This window comes from Cervus elaphus, chromosome 21 (genome assembly GCF_910594005.1).
Source record: "Cervus elaphus chromosome 21, mCerEla1.1, whole genome shotgun sequence".
Classification (NCBI taxonomy): domain Eukaryota; kingdom Metazoa; phylum Chordata; class Mammalia; order Artiodactyla; family Cervidae; genus Cervus; species Cervus elaphus.
In genome coordinates this window covers 56,902,705-56,923,521 of record NC_057835.1, presented here as the reverse complement: position 1 = coordinate 56,923,521, position 20,817 = coordinate 56,902,705, and the positions used below count along the sequence as shown (strand labels likewise).

Here is a 20,817-nt window from a genome sequence, read left to right as displayed (position 1 = left end):
GGGGTTTAACGTCTCATAATCTAAAAATGGGTAACGAGGACTTCCCTGCAGGTCCAGTGGTTAGGAATCCACCTGCCAATGCAGGGGACAGTGGTTTAATCCCTTATTCGGGAGGATCCCACGTGCCGCAAGGCTGCTAAGCCCGTGTCCAGAACTGCTGAGCCTGGACTCTAGAGCCGTGGGCTGCAACTCCTGAGCCCATGGGCTGCAGCCGCTGAAGCCCACGTACCTACAGCCTGTGCTCCGCGACTAGAGAAGGACTGCAGGCAACAACGGAGAGCCAGCCGGCCGAAAATGAATAAATCAATAAATAATGGGTAACTAGATTCCTTAAAGGAGAAAACAGAGAAGGGGAAAAAAAAAAAAGAGTAGAAGAAATAATGGCTGAAAACTTGCCAAAACTGATGAAAACTATAAATTCAGGGATCTAGGAAGTTCAGCAAACCCCAAGCACAAGAATCATGAGGAAAACCATATCAACACACAATACAATCAAACCACTCTAAATCAGTATGAAAGAGAAAAATCTTAAAAACAGCCAGAGGAAAAAGAGATATCATGCATAAAAGAACAAAGGATAACATGTGATTTCTCATGAGAAACAATAAAAGTAATAACACAGAGGGGTAAAATCTTTAAAGTACTGAAGAAGAAAAAAAAACCCGTCATCCTAGAATTCTGTACTTGGCAAAAAATATCTTTTGAAAACTAAGGCAAAATGTTTTTAGACACACAAAAGCTGAAATATTCCATTACCACAAGACCCACACTATAAGAAATATTAAAAGTCCTTTAGGCAGAGGAAAATTATACAGATAACACTATGGATCGACATAAAGGAACGAAGGGCACCAAAAATGGCAACCATAGGAGTAAATATGTTAAGATTTTTCCCCCACTTTTACATCTTTTTTTTTTTTTCCATTTATTTTTATTAGTTGGAGGCTAATTACTTCACAACATTGCAGTGGGTTTTGTCATACATTGACCTGAATCAGCCATGGAGTTATGTGAGATAATTAACTATTTAAACAAAATGTTGAGTGCCTAAGATTTGATCCTTTCAAATTGTGGTGCTAGAGAAGACTTGAGAGTCCCTTGGACAGCAAGGAGATCAAAACAGTCAATCCTCAAGGATATCAACCCTGCATACTTACTGGAAGGACTGATGCTGAAGCTCCAATCCTTTGGCCACCTGATGTGAAGAGCCAACTCAGGGGAAAAGACTCTGATGCTGGCAAAGATTGAGAGTAGGAGGAGAAGGGGGCGACAGAGGCTAAGATGGTTGGATGGCATCAACAACTCAATGGACATGAGTTTGAGCAAACTCCAGGAGATAGTGAAGGACAGGGAAGCCTGGCGTCCATGAGGTCCCAAAGAGTCGGACACAAAAGAGACTGAACAACAACGTAAGTTGATAGTAATATGTAAAAGTAAAATGCATGACAAAGCATAAAGGAGAGAAATGGAAGTATACTTTTGTAAGCTTCTTAAACTATACATGAAATAATAAAATATCATTTGAATGCACCATGTAATAATTTAAAGATGTACATTATAAACCTTAGGGGCATCCCCGGTAGCTCAGTGGTTTAAAAAAAAAATAAAATCTGCCTGCCAGTGCAGAAGAGCTGGGTTGATCCCTGGGTTGGAAAGTTCCCTGGAGAAGGAAATGGCAACCCACTCCAGTATTCTTGCCTGGGAAATCATGTGGACAGAGGAGCCTGGTGGGCTACAAGGGGAGCCTTTTTCTTCCTCCCTGTTCCCTCCTGAAGCTAGTGGATGTGATGGAATTCCAGTTGAGCTATTTCAAACCCTGAAAGATGATGCTGTGAAAGTGCTGCACTCAATATGTCAGCAAATTTGGAAAACTCAGCAGTGGCCACAGGACTGGAAAAGGTCCATTTTCATTCCAATCCCTAAGAAAGGCAATGCCAGAGAATGCTCAAACTACTGCACAACTGCACTCATCTCACACGCTAGTAAAGTAATGCTCAAAATTCTCCAGGCCAGGCTTCAGCAATACGTGAACCGAGAACTTCCAGATGTTCAAGCTGATTTTAGAAAAGGCAGAGGAACCAGAGATCAAATTGCCAACATCCGCTGGATCACTGAAAAAGCAAGAGAGTTCCAGAAAAACATCTACTTCTGCTTTGTTGTCTACGCCAAAGCCTTCAACTGTGTGGATCACAATAAACTGTGGAAAATTCTGAAGGAGACGGGAATACCAGACCACCTGACCTGCCTCTTGAGAAACCTGTATGCAGGTCAGGAAGCAACAGTTAGAACTGGACATGGGACAACAGACTGGTTCCAAATAGGAAAAGGAGTACGTCAAGGCTGTATATTGTCACCCTGCTTTTTTAACTTATATGCAGAGTACATCATGAGAAACGCTGGGCTGGAAGACGCACAGCTGGAATTAAGACTGCAAGGAGAAATATCAATAACCTCAGATATGCAGATGACACCACCCTTATGGCAGAAAGTGAAGAGGAACTGAAAAGCCTCTTGATGAAAGTGAAAGAGGAGAGTGAAAAAGTTGACTTAAAGCTTAACATTCAGAAAACTAAGATCATGGTATCTGCTCCCATCACCTCATGGGAAATAGATGGGGAGACAGTGGAAATAGTGAGAGACTTTATTTCTTTGGGCTCCAAAATCACTGCAGATGGTGACTGCAGCCATGAAATTAAAAGATGCTTACTCCTTGGAAGGAAAGTTATGACCAACCTAGACAGCATATTAAAAAGCAGAGACATTACTTTGCCAACAAAGGTCCGTCTGGTCAAGGCTATGGTTTTTCCAGTAGTCATGTATGGATGTGAGAGTTGGACTGTGAAGAAAGCTGAGCGCCGAAAAATTGATGCTTTTGAACTGTGGTGTTGGAGAAGACTCTTGAGAGTCCCTTGGACTGCAAGGAGATCCAACCAGTCCATCCTGAAGGAGATCAGTCCTGAGTGTTCATTGGAAGGACTGATGCTGAAGCTGAAACTCCAGTACTTTGGCCACCTCATGCGAAGAGTTGACTCATTGGAAAAGACCCTGATGCTGGGAGGGATTGGGACAGGAGGAGAAGGGGACGACAGAGGATGAGATGGCTGGATGGCATCACCGACTCGATGGGCGTGAGTCTGAGTCAACTCCGGGAGTTGGTGATGGACAGGGAGGCCTGGCGTGCTGTGATTCATGGGGTTGCAAAGAGTCGGACACGACTGAGCGACTGAACTGAACTGAACTGTTCCCTCCTGACTAACTCTGGGCCAGATACAGAAAGGAACAAGGGAAATTCTGGGGATGATGGCTAAGTTTAATTTCTTGATTGTGGTAATGACTTCCTAAGTGTATAGGGACACATGTCTAAACTAACTATACACTTAAATATCTGTAGATTATTGTCATTTATATCTCAGTAAAGCTGTTAAAGTGCTGCAATTAATATGCCAGCAAATTTGGAAAACTCAGTAGTGGCCACAGGACTGGCCACATTCCAATCCCAAAGAAAGGCAATGTCAAAGAATGTTCAAGCTACCACACAGTGGCACTCATTTCACATGTAGCAAGCGAAAGTGAAAGTTGCTTAGTCGTGTCCAACTCTCTGTGACCCCATGGACTACACAGTCCATGGAATTCTCCAGGCCAGAATACTGGAGTGGATACCCTTTCCCTTCTCCAGAGGATCTTCCCAACCCAGGGATCAAACCCAAGTCTCCCACACTGCAGGTGGATTCTTAGTCACAAGGGAAGCCCCACATGTAGCAAGGTAATGTTCAAAATCCTTCAAGTTAGGCTTCAACAGTACATGTACCAAGAACTTCCACATGTACAAGCTGGATTCAGAAACTCGATCCAGAGATCAAATTGCCAACATCCGATGGAGCACATAAAAAAGCAAGAGAATTCCAGAAGAACATCTACTTTTGCTTCATTGACTACAATAAAGCCTCTGACTATGTGGATCACTACAAACTGTGGAAAATTCTTAAAGAGATAGGAATACCAGAGCACCTTACCCACCTCCTGAGAAACCTGTATGCACATCAAGAAGCAACAGTTAGAACCAGACATGGAACAACAGACTGGTTTAGAATTGGGAAAGGAGTACGTCAAGGCTGTGAACTGTGACCCTGCTTATTTAACTTATATGCAGAGTAAATCATGCGAAATGCCAGGCTGGACGAAGTACAAACTGGAATCAAGACTGCTGGGAGAAATACCAATAACCTCACATATGCAGTTGATACCACCCTCATGGAAGAAAATGAAGAGGAACTAAAGAGCCTCTTGATGAAGGTGAATGAGCAGCGTGAAAAAGCTGGCTTAAAACTCAACATTCAAAACTAAGATTATGGCATCTGGTCCCATCATTTCATGGCAAATAGATGGAGAAACAATGGAAACAGTGACAGGCTATATTTTCTTGGGCTCCAAAATCATTGCGGATGGTTACTGCAGTCATGAAATTAAGACGCTTGCTTGTTGGAAGAAAAGCTATGACAAACCTAGACAGCATATTTAAAACACAAAGGCATCACTTTGCCAACATAGGTTCATCTAATCAAAGCTATGGTTTTTCCAGCAGTCATGTACCGAAGTGAGAGTTGGACCTTAAAGAAGGTTGAGTGCCAAAGAACTAATGCTTTCAAATTATGGTGCTGGAGAAGAATCTTATGACTCCCGTGGACAGCAAGGAGATCAAAGCAGTCAATCCTAAAGGAAATTAACCCTGAATATTCATTGGAAGGACTGATGCTGAAACTCCCAATACTTTGGCCACCAGATGTGAAGAGCCAACTCACTGGAATAGTTTCTGATGCTGGGAAAGACTGAGGACAGGAGGAGAAGAGGGCGACAGAGGATGAGATGGTTAGATAACATCATGGACTCAACGGACATGAATTAGAGAAAACTATGGGAGATAATGAAAGACAGGGAAGCCTGGCGTGTTGTAGTCCGTGGGGTCCCAAAGAGTCAGACACAACAGAGTGAATGAACAACAACAAAAGCTGTTTAATGTTGTGTGTGATATAAAATCATCTGCTACTAATCAATCATGCTTCAGCCCCAGAGATGAAACACTGAAAAAGATGGATACAGGACTCTCAACAGAGAATAGTCTTAGCAGAGAAAACAGATACCAAATGCTGAGAAGTTTGATAAAGTCTATGAAGAATCGGTCTATGGAAAAGTACATATTCTAATTTGTACAGATTTTATAGTATAGGTTCTAATAGTCACGAAAGGAATCTGACTTTCTTGTAAACCAAGATGAAAGGATGGAGTATGAGTTAGCTAAGTGAAAATATACACAGTTACTAAGTGGAGAGTCTAGGGGAAAAAAAAAAATGTAAGAGAAATGCTCAGAAATGGAAGTGCTGGGTCAAAGGGTAGTTACATTTTATACAAAAGATTTTTATTGCTTAGTCCTTTGGGATAGAAAAAGACAGAGTGACATTTACTATTTATGCAATGTCACAGGGGGTAGCATAGCGGGTTTTAGAGCAATTTAACAACACATAAGACAAGAGAATAAAACTCAATGCTCTGAGCTCTTTGAGTCCAGACACCCCACCTTCATTCTCACATCTCAAATGCAGAGCGTCACACACCAGAGGAGCCTGCCAACAGTTTGTTGAATTCATTTGAAACCCCCTGGGCTGGTTATAAAAGAAATCAAACCATCGGGAGGAGCAGCTCAATCATCTCACAATCTCTCTAGAAATGGCAGTTTTTAAAAGAATTAACCTTTTCTTCATCATCCTCAAGTAATTCTTAATGAAAGCTGCTCATGTGAACTACCACAAAGCCTCCAAACTGGTATCCCTGTCTCCACTCCCCTCATCCTCCAAACTCAATCTCCCAGAGCCTAGGAGTGAACTCCTGGTTTAGTTGCTAAGATGTGTCCAATTCTTTTGCAACCCCATAGACTGTAGCCTGCCAGGTGTCTCTGTCCATGTGATTTCCCAGGCAAGAATACTAGAGTCGGTTATCATGTCCTCCTTCAGGGGATCTTCCCGACACAGGGATTGAACCCATGTCTCCTGCACTGGCAGGCAGATTCTTTGCCTCTGAGCCACAGGGAAAGACCCGAAGACTGAACTATTCAATCCCCAATTTAGCGATTTCCCTTCTCTACTTAAGACCTTAAGGTAAATAACACCTCATCACCTCCACCTGTGCATCCCAAACAATAATCTAAGACCAATACTGGTGAAATGAGGGAGAAAAAGAATATCTTAGTTTTTCACAAAGTCAATGTACTCAATTAATAGGAATATTTATTGTGATATTTTGCTTCCTGCTTTCTTGGTGTCAAAATATCCTTTTGATTATGAAAAGGTGGGTGAGGACATGATAGTTTTTAAGAAACAGCTCCACGAAGGAAATTAAAAAGCTGGTAAATCTATGACAGCTGAGCTTTACTTGGTAATTGCCCATGGAAAAGTCTGGGAAACACTGACTCACAGGATAAAAAAAAAAAGCCAAAGATAAAAAGTGCCTTCACCTACCTAAATCTTCTCACTCTCCCAGTAGATTTTTTTGCTCCTGCAAAACAGCACTGCAGTAGTGCCCTGCACAAAGTCTAATTGTTTCCCCTTTGCTCATGCTTTCCCAGGAATGGAATGACCTCAACAACTTCTTCTCTTCTTCACTCAGCTAATGTACTGAGTATCCACTATGCCAACCACTGTCTCTACAGAGGGAGCACTGAGCAAAAGAGAAACACCACTGTATCCACGGAGCTCAGTCTAGTGGAGGAAACAAATATTAAATAAAGAAAGAATGAAAAACTATCACAAGTGCTACCTTAAAGAGAATAGAATGAAGGTGCCCAAAATCGAAAGTGGGAAGACTCGTCAGGAAGGTACTATCGTTCAGGTGAGATATCAATGATTTGGACCAGGGTAGAGGCATGGAGAAGACAAGATTTTGAGTTGACAGGCCTTGCTGAGAAACTGAATAGGTGATTGTCTCGCTGTTCCTCACTGCGCACTGTTGAACCCACGGTAGGCAAGGCATGAGCAGGGATGATGGAAGAAAACTCAAGGACCTGTAGGAATGGCAGACATGTTTATTGTCTCCTGACTGGTACGGCAGCCGTAGAAACAGGAACACCGTATCCTCTCCTCTCACGGCTGACCTAGCGGACACAGCTGTAACGCAGCCGAGGGCTTCTCAGGTGCTGCTCATATGGGGCACTGCACCGGCACAGTGCAGGAAATGATCTCAGCTGTTACACAACCACGTATTTACAAAACGTGGGGCAAGAGCGAGGCTGTGGGGCGAGAGCCTGACCACTACTAATTTGCTGATCTTGGCTTATTTGCTCTTTCCCTACAGAGATTAAAAAAAAAAAAAAAGAAATACATCAAAGATGACTAAAGCATAAATGACTATGACGACCTGCATTAGAAGTCTTCCCATACATACCCGTTCTGCGCTTGATTATACTACTTGCTTTGGCCAGGGGAACAACAACAAACATACTGCAAGCAGAGCCTGAAAAAACTCTTGTGCACTGCTTGTCTCTTGGAATAAGCCTGTGGCAGCCTGCTGGATGAGAGACCACATGGAGGCAAACCAAGAGGAGACCATCTGAAATCATCTTACAGCAGCCTATAAGCCAGAGAACCCCAAATGCATGAGAAAGCCGAGTCATGACTAGAACCACCTAGCTAACCTGGAGACTTACAAGCACTAATAACTGCTTACTGTTTTGAGCCACTGAGTTTTGAGGTGGTTTTTTAATGTAAGGCTAATTAACATGGAGTTATCATTTATTTATGTAAGGTGGGAGAAGGAATGAAAAGAAACAGCAAGCTCATTGTCTCTTACCCTGATCAACTCCTACCTATTGTTTAAAGCCCAACTGAGATATCAACTCCTCAGGAAGCTTTCCTAGATGTCTCTGGCTAGTTTGACAAACATGGAAACACCATCACTATGTTTTGTACATATTCCAATCACTGCCTTACCACATCCTCTTGTAATTATAGGCTTACACTTTTCTTCCTAGCTAGACAATAGCAACTTTACATTACTGTATCATATTCATCTTGATTGTATCAGCATGTAACATAAAACAGGCTCTCAAGAGAGGTTGCTGAGTTTGTATAATTTATCCATTAAACGAATAAACCCTTGCTTGATACTATAAAACCTATTAACTCTAGATTATCGCTCAAAGTGTGATCCACTGACAACATGAATCAGAATCAGCAGGGTTGCGTATTAAAAATGCAATCTCTGGGCTCTTGATCGTCAACAAAAATGCCACTCGTTACATTGTAAAAACGGGGACGATTATTCCCGCCACCGACAGATAAACAAAATAAGTAGTAGAAGTGTGGGTACTAAACCAACTCGTCTCCATTTTTTTCTCGAGATGAAATCTACGACAGAGTCCTCAATCTGACAGAGCCTATAACTGCAATGGAGTTTCTAAGAATTGGGTCTCAGCCAGAGGACAGGAGCAGGTCCTCCAAAGAGATGTGGCTTCTCAACGTACACAGAGGATGCTCCAAGAGCAAAGCCTGTCCTGAGCACTCTCTGCAGCAGGGATCAGACCAGGACCGACAGGCGGGCGGCGCCTAGGCAGTACCCTGGGCAGGCTCTCGGAGCCCGGGCAGCAGACCCCACGGAACCCACGGTCCTGCTACGCCAGAGCTACTCGAAGGCGACTCCCTTGGGGGTCGGGGATGGGCGTCATTCTCCAAAGAAAGCCATGGTCAACCCCAGCTCGGCTTGACCGTGAGAAAAGCCACAGACGCCTGGCTAGCCGAAGTCAGCAAAGAAGAAAATGCACGACGGGTCGCGCCGAAGGAAACAAGAAAGGGGAACGGAACAGAGTGCGAGAGGGTGCCGCCGCTTCCCACCTGCGTCAAGTTCCAGCTGGTAAGAGGGCAGCGGCTCTAGGGAGAGCTTGTAACCCTCGAAGCGGGGATCCAGCAGAGGTCTCTTCACCCGCAGGGAGCAATTAGCGGCTACCTCCATCGCCTTCCAGGGGCCCAGCGTGAGAATTAGTAAAGCTCTCGTTGAAAGGTCCGCGCTTCCCTGGTAGCACCTTGGCTTGGAGGCGGCGTGGTTCTCATCCCAGAAAACACTGCGGCGTAGCGTGCCTTCTGGGAAATGTAGTGTCCACGAGAAAGTTGTTTCTGTTGCATGCTGGGATATGTAGTCTTTCGGGAACTCAGTGGCCGTCCGACAGCAGGATCTGGACTCTCTTACCCAGAAGGCTGAGCGACCAGGAGGCGGCCCGCGCTAGTTAAATTCTCACTTTATAGGCAGGGTGGCGAGACCCCGCCCCGGAAATGCGTGTGCTAGCTTTCTGTGTGCTTAGGTGCCCGAGCTACTGAGGGTCTAGGTCCGGGCAGCCGAAGAGTGTGGTAGGTAACGGTCGTCAGCGCAAGGGTCATTTCGTCGCTGGGAAGGGACGGCCCTCGCCCGCGGTGATGGTGGTGAGCTATGCCCGTGGTCCTCAGGGCCGGGACCCGGGCCCAGCCCAGGCTCCTTTCGATGTGCTGTCTTTCGTTAGCTTCCCCGACCCGCGCTCGCGGGCCTTGTAGGGCTCTCCGACAGGGCGTGCTACCGGAGTTGGCCTGAAGCCAGTCCTCGCTTTGTTTTCTGGCTCCTCCCCTCCCGCCTCTCCCGCTGTCTCCGCCCTATTCTATTTTCCCAAAGAATGTCTGAACTGGGAGGGATCCCCTAGCGCCCTTGTTTTACCAGTGAGAAAACTGAGGCCTTTAAGAACTGACTTGTCCAAGGTCACTATCCGTAGTATCGGGGCGAAGGCAAGATCAAATTCAGTATTCTAGGGAAGGTACTGACTGTAGACCTTAGTGTTATTTTGAAAATGTTAGCCTCCAACTGCAAAAGCAAACATATCCTAGTTCTTTCTCAACCTCTCCTTTTCCTGTTGCATTAAAAAAAAAAACACAACTCTGAAAACTCACCGCCACTCTCAGGTTTCTTATAGGCGGCGAGCTGGGAGACGACAAAAGTTCTCAAGTTAATGACAGATAAGTAGGGTAACGTTAGCTTATTCCAAGTTTTACAACTTAACCTTCCTCCTATTTCTACATCGTTTTGGTTGTCTGTTTTTACTGAAAATTAAGAATTTTCTAAGTTAGAAATTTATTTGAGATTTCTTTTTTCTTTATCCCAACCTGCAAGTTTTGATAAAGAACATACACACCCACACACAGCTAGTTTGGCGGTTGTAATTCTGTACATCCTAGTGAAGAGTAAAGCGATTAAGAGCCTTACCTGGAAATTTTGTCACCAACTGTACTTAATCTTTTATTGATATTCAGGTTATATAGCTTCCCCCAAATTTTGAATGCATTTAATTAAGAGGCAGAAATGATTAACAGTCAGTTATTATGTGCTGTTAGAGTATTTGGGGGCTTCTGGGGTCACAGTATCTGAGTTCACTTTTCTATCTTGGCTCCTCAGTTTCCTCACCTGTAAAATATAAACTGTGTTAATACTACTTACATAAAAGAATAAGATCTGGGAATTAAATGAGATAAAAACACATTAGCTCAGTGCCAGGCACATATGCATTTGATAAATGTACAGTAATTGTTATTATCCAAAGACTTATTAATGAAGGGTATATGGGGGGGGAATTGTAAAGTTCATCATTATGACTTCTTGGGAAACAGTAAATAATATTGAGAGTAATGACATTGTCAACACATTGCTGAAATTTATCACCCCTTCAGTTGATAGACTGTAACATGTGTTGAGGTGCTAGCCTAGAGGATTTAGAAGACAGTGCTTCGTAAGTGTTCTATATCTGAAAATACATGTTGATGTTCAGGTTAGCAAGATGAACAAAGATGCGCAGATGAGAGCAGCGATTAACCAAAAGTTGATAGAAACTGGAGAAAGAGAACGGTAAGTAATAGATTGTGTTAATAAATTACATTTAACATCTTTAAACTATAATTTTGTTATATTACAAGAATCTAGTTATCAAGTAACAATACTGATGTTAGTAGAAATAATTACAGAAAATTGAGATTATTCAAAACTTCAATTCCTAACATCAATTAAAAAAAAATGCTTAGGTCTGTTCAATATGGCAAGACTTGGATGGAAGTGAATCATGTACAAAGATGAACAGGAAGTGACTCTCTCTCAAAAAATGTGTAGTCTAAAGGAGAAGAAAAATAGATACCCAAGTAACTGCCATTGGAGATAAAATGTTGCCCAGTTTTTAACAGAGAGTCAACATAATGGAACCAGTTTCAGTTACCAAGCTCTCATATCCTCAGAGTGCATTTGCTGTTCTTACTCTCTGAAATATTATTCTTTCCCCCATCTTTAACTGATTTGAGCTCATTATCAGGTTTTAATTTAAATATCATCTCTTCCAGGAATCTGTTAATTCCCAAATACCTTGTTCTGTCATAGCATTTAATTACTTTGTATTATAGTGGCCTACTTTGCTAGTTTGTATAAGTAGGATCTGAGTTCCTCCACAGCAGAGACTGTATACCCAGCATCATCACCTAGCACATAATTTGCCAAGTAAACATCTGAAGAATGAACAGGTTTGCAAGTGCAGAGGAGAGGCTAAAGAATCAAAAAAGGCTTCCAGGAGCAGGGTGATAAATTGTATGAGAGAAATCCTCATAAGTTCCCTAAGAGGGAACTTTCAGCTTCTACCTGGAGTTTAAGATGATCAGTGAAGCCTCCCAGAATGGTGGAAGTATTACTTTGTCTGGCAGAGAAGAATTAGTTGTTCCCCAGCACAGTAAAAGAGAAAGGACAGTCTGGGCAGATGGAAACAAATATGCAAAGTCAAAGAAATTTGTTCTAATATGATAATATTCTGGGGGAACTGTGCAATTAAAATGTGAAAGACAGTGGACAGGAGAAATGTGGTTTTTGTATAATCAGAAATCTTTCCATTAAAAAAGATAAGAAACTAGCTCAACTAATGGAAATGTATAATATCGTGTAACTGAAAGTCTAGGGTTTGAAGGTGCTTCAGGCACCACTGGGTCCAGTCTCTCAAAAAGTGTCACCAAGAATATGTCTTTATTTTCCTCTCTCATGTCTGCTTTCCTCTGTTGGCTTTATTTTCCAGAAGGCACTACACACAAGGTTGCAGGAATTAGGAGCTCAAAATGTACATCTCCAGCTAAGACTACCTTTCTCCTAGTAGTTTCAGCAATGGACTTAACTTGGTTACATCCTTGTTCCATTCATGATCCACCTTGCCTAGCTCACATTTCCATGCTAGAGCCCTTACCCAGATTTCTTACACCAGAGTTGCAGAGTGTTTTTACCGTCAAAAAAATGGCAGAAAAATAGGTGGTAGGTTTGCAAAAACATTTGTTGACTTATCCTTAGGTGGTGGGAGGCACTAAAAAATTTTAAGAGACTGACTAGATCATGTTGCACTTTAGGAATGTTATTTTGGCAGTGTGAAGGAGATTTGAAGGACTAAAGATAGATTGCAGAGATAATATCAGGCTAAAAGTAAAATAGCAAAATAGGAAAGAACTTAAGTTGTTTTTTTTTTTTTAAGTAAAATCAACAACCCTTGATAATGAGGAATGAGGAAGAAGAAAGCCTCTAAAACAGTGCCTTGGGAAACCAAGAGGATAGTATTGCCAGGAATGGCTGTAGGGGATTATGTATTATTTTTCATTTGTCTTCATTCACGTAGCTTTAAGTTACTGAGTTTCTACCATTTGCCATGTCCTGTTAAGGTCTGAAGATAGAATAGTGAACAAAATGAAGTCTGTTCTTTATACTGCTTACATTTTAATGGAAGGAGACAGAAAATACATGTGCAATGTGTCAGATGGTGAGGAGTTCTAGAGGAAAAGTAAAGCAGAGAATAATCAGGTGTGTTATAGAAAGGAAAAAATGTAGACCTCACTGATAAAGAGATCAGAAAGATTTGAGGGAGTGGGGAGACTCAAGAGCCATAGTCCTGAGACAGCTTGCCTGGCTTTTTTCTTTTTCTTTGGCGGCATTTCACACACCTTGTGGGACCTCAGTCCCTTGTCAGGGATGGAAGCCAGGGCCCTGCAGTGAAAGCACCGAGTCCTAACCACTGCACTGCCAGGACATCCCCTTGCCTGGCCTTTTGAGGAACCCGTGGAAGCCACTGAGACCGAGTCCATTGGGTAAGGGAGAGAAACAGTAAAGTCAGAGACATCACTGGGGAGAGGGCCCACCATGCAGGGTCACTTAGGCTATAGTAAAGACCTGAAATTGCATTCTGAGTAAACTGGGAGACCCTTGGAGGGTTTTGAGCTGGGAGAGGAGAAGGCAGTGTACAGGGGAAGTCGCAGGGGAACAAGTCAGCAGGCTTTGGCAGCAGTCCAGTCAAGAGAAGATGGTGGCTTGAACTATCTAGTAATGGCAGAGGTGGTGAAAAGCATTTGAATTTCAGGTATATGTTTAAAAACTGGAACCAATAGGATGTGCTTATAGATTGGATATTAGTGTTATCAAAATTACTGAGTGAAGGAGGCTGCCAAGGTTTCTAGCCTGAGCACCAAGACGAATGGAGTTGCCTTTCTGGTAAGAACAGCTTGAGGTGGAAGAGAAGCACGAGTTGGGTTTTGGTCCTGTTAAGATTAAATTACTTAATTAAACATCAAGATGGAAAGGCCACGTAGTGGATGTTAGGAATATTGAAAAAGAAGCAGTTTGGCTTGGGACTCGACATGTTTAAGCTTAGAAATGAGATGATTTAGGTTGAAGATTGAGGCTTTATAGCAGTAGGTTTTGCAGAAGATAAAATTTTTTTTGCACCCATGATGTCATTAGTTGTAATACATACCATTATTTTTTTAACCATTAAGAAAGGAAAATACTGCCAATTAAATTATGATAGGCAGGCCAATGACTGGATTGTTAAAATGTGGGAAAGTACAGTCTTAGAATTAATGAAATACCATAGTTAATGTAGTAACTAAAATTCTTCCTTGGTGGTTCAGACGGTAAAGAATCTGCCTGCAATGCAGAAGACGTGGGTTCGATCCCTGGGTCGGGAAGATCCGCTGGAGAAAGGAATGGCTATCCACTCCAGTATTCTTGCCTGGAGAACTCCATGGACAGAGGAGCCTGGCAGGCTACAATCCATGGGGTCACAGAGAGTCAGACATGACTGAGCTACCAACACATAACATAGCTAGTGTATAATTTAGAAGGGTAATGAGAAAAAGGGAGGGGGAAATCTATAAGATTGAGGGATAATGGGGCAGTAAGATAGTTAACGGTTAAGAATTTGTAGTTAAAGAATGGATTCTGGGATTTGAAGCTTTCAAAAGTACAGCTGCTTCAAACTCAACTAATATCCTTTTGAAGTTGTACAAAACCCACAATATTCCTGTTGGTGGAGGGAAGTAGAAAGTGTTTAAGAAGACCCAAGTAGGGTTTCTTACGAAGTATTGTGTCCCACCCACTTGACTGAATTTTATTGATGATGAAAATGAGGCTCAGCATTTAAAAGACTCACATAAGATCAAAGAACTTTTTAGTGATAGAACCAAGATTAGATCATGGTTAAATTAAAAGTTTTGTAACCAGAAGGCAGGGGATATTGCATTGAACAGTGAAGCTTTGCTTCAAACATTCCTATCTAAGATACTGTACGCTGCTGTAGTTTAATTTGGAAACACTTCTTTTTCAACAGCCTCAAAGAGTTGCTGAGAGCTAAATTAATTGAATGTGGCTGGAAGGATCAGTTGAAGGCACACTGTAAAGGTAATCAGTTTCATTTAGAAGATAAGCTAATTCCATTGCTCTCAACTGTATGGGTCTGAAATTCACTAGAAAAAATTATAATCAGTATTTTAAGATATATTGAGTGTTCAAGCATAGTTTTACACAAATAGAAAATTGAATCATGTGGTATAGACTACTTGCACTGAGTGATCATATGTAGACCTGTTCCTTAAATTTTAGAAATGTTTCTTTGTGTTTCTCTTAAAACAATTGAGGCAAGATTTCCTCTGGCATGAAATATCCCACCTTTCTCAGTGTGCCTACTGGAAGTGAAACATTAGTGATTCCTAGTCAGTTTTTCTTAGTAACATATTGAGCATGTTTTGGCTGGCAGACTTATAGAAATTTTATCTCCTGTCTTTACTAGTGTTATTTTTGAAAAAAATCATCTATAAAAGCTCTTAGAAAATTACTTATATTTTTTAAATTATAAAATGGAAGCTTGTGAAATTACTGGGTATTGATGATGATGCCATTAGCTAGATTCGACAAGTCACTAAGGTGAGCCTCCTTCCTTTCTGGCTCAGCTTTTGGCATGATGGAATTCTGGATATTTATAATGAATTCTCATTGTAATGGTTTCTACAAATGGTAATGATAATAGAGACTTGATATCGTTAATACAAAGAGGGCAGTGTGCCAAATTAACAAAAGCATAGAGTTTAAGGTCATATAGACCTTCGGTGTAAGACTGGAGCTGGATTTCAAGTCGTGTTTGAATGAGTTACTTAATTTTTAAGCATCACTTGCCTCACTTTCAAAGTGGGAAAAATGCGCAGGCCATTAGATAATCATGAATATTAAATACTGCAAAGCACCCAGCACATAATAAGGGTCCAGTAAGTGCTAACTGCTTTCCTCCTCCTCCTCTTGGTCCAGCATAGAAAAGAGAAAGGAGCAAAGGAGTTGTTCCATATTTTAATTTTGGGCAATTTGAATTTACAGTTCAAATTCATTCTACTTGTTACAACTGTTTGTCTTATGTTTTGGACCTGGTGAATACATGCTGTGTTTAAGATTGAACTAAATCTTCATTAGAAAGAAAAAAAGAAGTGTCCTCTTTTTTTTTTTTTTAAAGACCAGTCTGGACTCTAAAAACATGATCTTAACCCTTCCTCTATGAAAATCTTTCTTACAGATAATGATTTTAAATGATATGATTTGTTTTTTGCTTTTGCATAAGAGGTAATTAAAGAAAAGGGACTAGAACACGTTACTGTTGATGACTTGGTGGCTGAAATCACACCAAAAGGCAGAGGTAAGGAATACAAATTGTGTGAAAGGAAATGTGGGCTAAGACATGATTTGTTTTCTCTTTTGCTGGTTCAGGTTTTCTTTTTTTTTTTTAACAAGGAAAAGCACTCTTTCTAAAATTATGTGGGTATACTTGCATCTTCTCTTTGGAAAGTGTTATAGTTGCCTCGCCAACTTTCTTGCACAGTTTTGAGTAACAAATGAAGTGTAAAATGTTTTGTACTCTTAAAACAATATACCCCTGTAAGTTGATATGGTTGTTAAAACAGATAATTTCTAAAATTTGGGATTTTTTTATAGAGGCAAATATTACCGGAAGCTAGGATTTGTAAAGTTTAGCCTGATGTTTAATAATTTAGTGTTTTACACCAACCCATGAGTCATTGCTTGCTTTCCTTATTAAAAATAAACAAAATTGTCTTCTTGTATGTCTAATTAAGAATCTGGTAGCTCCGTAACTTCACGATTGGGTAATTCATGTTTAAGACTCACACTTCAGCTGCTTTCTTAATTTCTCCCTTTAATACCTTGTTAAGAGAAACCAAAAGAAACAGGAAATAATGTTAAGTCTATATGTAATAATTAGGTGTAACTAGATTATTTTCATTTATTTTGAGGAAGGCGGTAGGGGGTGGTTGTAGTTATAAGTGGAAGCAGGTAAATTAGATAACCCATTAGTTGTTTCTTCGCACAGAAAAAGTAAAAAGAATTGAAGTGTGAAAAGTAAATCACTTTGAAATTATTACTAGGGAATACTAGGCCCCTGAATTGCTACCACCTGGAAAGAGCTATAGCATCCCATGGTCCTTTCCAGCCATCTTTTAAAACATAACTTTGTTAATCAATCATATTTCAGGGCAGGGGCAGTACTTATTGCCCTCCCCATGGATTTATATTTTTAAATGAATTTCTATATTTTGTTTCTACTTTTCTTCTGTAATTTATGCTTAATCTGTTAACATTTAAGAAGTACATCTGTTAACAGGGTAGAAATTATCTCTGTATTTCCTTCAGTGCTTGTGTGTTGGATATTTCAATCCCTTATAGCTCCCCTGCTAGAGAATTAGCAAAAAAGAAAAGTAAAAATAAATATTTTCTTTTTATTGTTAAGAAAGTATTTTTTTAAATTAACATATGGTAAAATTGACCCTTTTTAGTGTCAGTTCTATGAACTTTATACCATGTATAGATTCATTCTAAAAGACTCCCTCAAGCTATTCCTTTATAGTCACACCTCATCCGTAACCCCAAGGCAGCTGATCTGTTCTCAGTCATCATAATTTTGAGTAAAAGTATATTTAATATACATACTGATCACATTTCCAGTGGACTTAATTATGTAGTCCTTATTTGGCAGGTTTATACTAAATTTATAAAAAGAAGTATCTGTCTTATTTCTGTCATTTGTGGAATTTGTTGTAGAAATATTGAATTATATCTGAATATTTCATTTCCTCTGGATTCAAGCAAATAACTTTAGAGGTTAAAGTTAATTCCTTCTTGTCCTTATTTATTAGTAGCCAGAAAGGGGGGAAATAGTGTAGATTTAATAACTGACATTTAATATTAAGTTTCAAGGATCAGGGCTTTCCCCCCCCTTTCCCCCCCCCCCCCCCCTCTTTTTTTTGGCTGTGCCTTGCAGCTTCTGGGATCTCAGTTCCCCAACAAGGGAATGAACCTGGGCCACATGGCAGTGAAGCCTGCAATCCTAACCATTAGGCCACCAGGGAACTCCCATTTCCCCATTTTTGGTTTAATATTCAGAGTAGGTAATAGAGTCAGTCACATGATTCAAGATTTGAAATATGAACATATGACAGAAACAACTATTGTTGAAGCTTTTGCATCTTTGTTGATTTAAGAGAATATATGCATTTATTTCAATACAGTATCACCAAATTATCTCCCCAAATATGCTGTATCAATTTATTCTCCCACCAGCCAATGTAACTGGGCCAATTTTCCCTAAGTCTTGCCAATACATATATTAGTGACCTTTGGATTTGAGCCAGTCTGATTGGTAAAACATACTATCTGAATGGTAGTTTTAATTTTCATTTCTGTTGTGAGATTAAATTCTTTTGACATTCAAGAACTGTGTGCTTCTCCTTTCATCATTTTTCTGTAAGCCTGCTAATCTTTTTCATATCAAGTTGAAGAAATTATAGAGTAGAGAGTTTACCCTGTTTTTGTAAGAGTGCTTTCTCTGTTTTTTTGTTTGATTTTAACCAGGCTTATGAAGTTCCATTTGAATCAGATTTAGCAATCTTTTATAGCCTCTCTTTCAGAAAGGCCTTTTCTATTCCTAAAGAATTTTCACATGTGCAGTATATTTTTAGATATTGGATAGTTCTTTCAAATAATAAATTTCAAATATACTTTATTTTCTCAGATGTCTTTTTTTTTGAAGCATGAGGGTTACTTACAAAATTTCACTTGGTAATCCTGAATAAAGTACCAGATCTCAAATTGATAAATATTAATTGGAACCGTCTTACTCTTATGTTTTTATTTTTATATTTCAGCCCTGGTACCTGACAGTGTAAAGAAGGAACTCCTACAAAGAATAAGAACATTCCTTGCTCAGCATGCCAGCCTTTAAGATTGAATTAGATTGTGTTGTTTTGTGGTTTTATTTCTAAAGTAAAACTTGCCATAAATTAGGAATCGACTTCCCAAAATAAAATCCTTTTTTGTATGATGGTATACAGTTTTCAGTAATGATGTATACATTGTATTGATTTTTTTCCCTAAATGTGTTATTTTAATAAATATCTCATGAATGAGTTTGAAGTTTCCTTGGATTTTGGAATAAGTGGGACTTTATTAATAATTCATCAGATTTGTTGAGAGAAAAGTCAGCAATTAATATAGTTTAAGTGTTAAGTATGTAAATGTTAAGTAAGCACATTTCTGTACTAACAATTTAGGGAAGTAAGCAGCCTCTTCTGATTGTTTGGATGTAGTATATGCCTCTTTTGAATCCCTATATTTTATAATATATGTCCCATCTTGTATTATGGATACCTTATTTCTTATTTGTTATAAACGCTGAGGGTTAGGACTGGGTCTTACTCATCTTTATGTGCCTTCCTTATTCCTCAAAGAATTTACCATCTTACTGGAAGAGAGAACATTTGCAAAGTGGCTCCATACCAAGCTCCTCTCACATACTCTACTCATCTGAACTTTGAAAGCAGAAACTAAATTGCATCCCCACATACTAAGGTCAAGAACGAACTAATGGGAAATAATCTCCACCCATAGCTTTACTTTGACATCAAGATTGCCAAATGCATGGACTTTTGTCTGTTCTTATGTGAGCTCTGCTGGAAAATGAGAATGTTGACCATCCTGCCACTTGGAACTCTTCCCACTTCTCACGTTGTTTAGACCTCCCACTGGAACCTCCTTCTGTTTCTTGTGGATACCTTTCGCTATATGGAACTTTAAATAATGATGTTTCTTAGTGCTCCCTCTGGGCCCTCTGCCTAATGATATGATTTCCTGGGCAGATTCCAGGAAACTTGGGTCGGACCATGGCTTCAAATACTAACAGATTGATAAATGGTAAACTGCATCTCCAACCCAGCCTCAGGATCCACATACTCAACTGCTATGGAGCAGCTTCCTTGAATGTTCCATAAACACCTCAAACTGACCACACCTAAGAGTGATTTATTTTTTGTCTCCAGTAACTGCCCATACTGTGTTTCTATTCTGTCTGAATGATTCTCCCTCCCAGACATACAGATTACCTGGAAGTGTTAGTTGCTCAGTCGGTGTCCGACTCTTTGCAACCTCATGGATTGCAGCCCACCAGCCGCCTCTGGGATTCTCCAGGCAAGAATACTGGAGTGGGTAGCCACTCCCTTCTCCAGGGGATCTTTGCGACCCAGGGAGTGAACCCAGGTGTCCTGCATTGCAGATTCTTTACCATTTGAGCCACCAGAGTACTTGTTAAAACACTGATTCTAAAGGTAAGGAATGTGGCACAAGATTGTGTATTTCAGACAGGCTTCTCAAATGTGCTCATGCTGCTAATCAAGACCATTTTGAGTGTCACAAGATTGTAAATTGTCAACTACCTGCCCTCTTAGGCCCTCTTAAGTTCAAACCCAGATTACTGCAGTAGGCTCTTAATATTTCCTTGCTTCAGTTGCTCCATGCCTCCTCCATATATCTTCCACATTACTGCCTAAGTGACCTTACTAAAATTCAAGTCTGGTCCTTTTTATTCCCCTACCTGTAATTTCTCAATAGGTAAAGTTCAAGCTCAGCCATATCACCTAGGTTCCTCTTGAACTGCCATTTACTTATTTCTCTGGTTAAGAATCCCCAAAAGGGTCAAGTTGCTATATCTCTAATACGGTAGAAAATGCACCAATCTGGGTAGCCTTCTTACTTAACTCATTCCTACTTGCCTTTCAGAATTCAGCTTGTTGCCAGAATATTCTGACGTTTCTTGCTCTGTGCTGATTCCCGACCACTTTTTCTATGAGAAGCACCTGTTCCTGATTTCAGCACAGTGGTTTTCCCACTTGAGGAACTCCTGGAGGGGAGAAAACATGACTTTATTTTGTATGATACTTATTTGTGGGTGAATGGACAGAGCAGTTAACACATGAATGAGCTGGTGAACAAACATGGGAGCAAAGAAGGAAGGTAGCAGCCAGTGCAGTTGAGGAATGCACTCATGTTAATTTTTGGGTCATGCTCTAGAGATACAAATTCCTGATGAATTTATGTTTTAAGTGTAGTCACTGAACGAACTGGACTTAATTATGAAAATTTGAGTCCAAG

The 20,817-nt window shown here is 40.5% G+C and overlaps 2 protein-coding genes across 3 annotated transcripts in view; one reads left to right on the top strand and one right to left on the bottom strand.

The window, feature by feature from the left end:
• The window catches only part of NUDCD1 (NudC domain containing 1), an 89,797-nt gene extending 80,577 nt beyond the window's left edge, over window positions 1–9,220 (bottom strand). The window contains exon 1 of the mRNA XM_043880039.1: window positions 8,877–9,220. Within this exon, the coding sequence (XP_043735974.1) occupies window positions 8,877–8,994 (118 nt within the window). The 5' untranslated portion in view covers window positions 8,995–9,220. The remainder of the gene's footprint in view (window positions 1–8,876) is intronic.
• Window positions 9,221–9,298: 78 nt separating this feature from the next.
• Window positions 9,299–19,675, top strand: ENY2 (ENY2 transcription and export complex 2 subunit). Of its 2 annotated transcripts, none has more exons than XM_043879972.1 (5): window positions 9,299–9,458; window positions 10,826–10,902; window positions 14,669–14,739; window positions 15,944–16,018; window positions 18,540–19,675. In XM_043879972.1, exons 1-5 carry the CDS (start codon window positions 9,453–9,455, stop codon window positions 18,614–18,616), a joined length of 306 nt encoding a protein of 101 aa, XP_043735907.1. In that variant the 5' UTR covers window positions 9,299–9,452; the 3' UTR covers window positions 18,617–19,675. The 2 variants fall into 2 exon arrangements, with proteins under 2 accessions (XP_043735907.1, XP_043735908.1); XM_043879973.1 differs by having other exon boundaries at window positions 9,305–9,386.
• The last annotated feature ends 1,142 nt before the right edge of the window (window positions 19,676–20,817 follow it).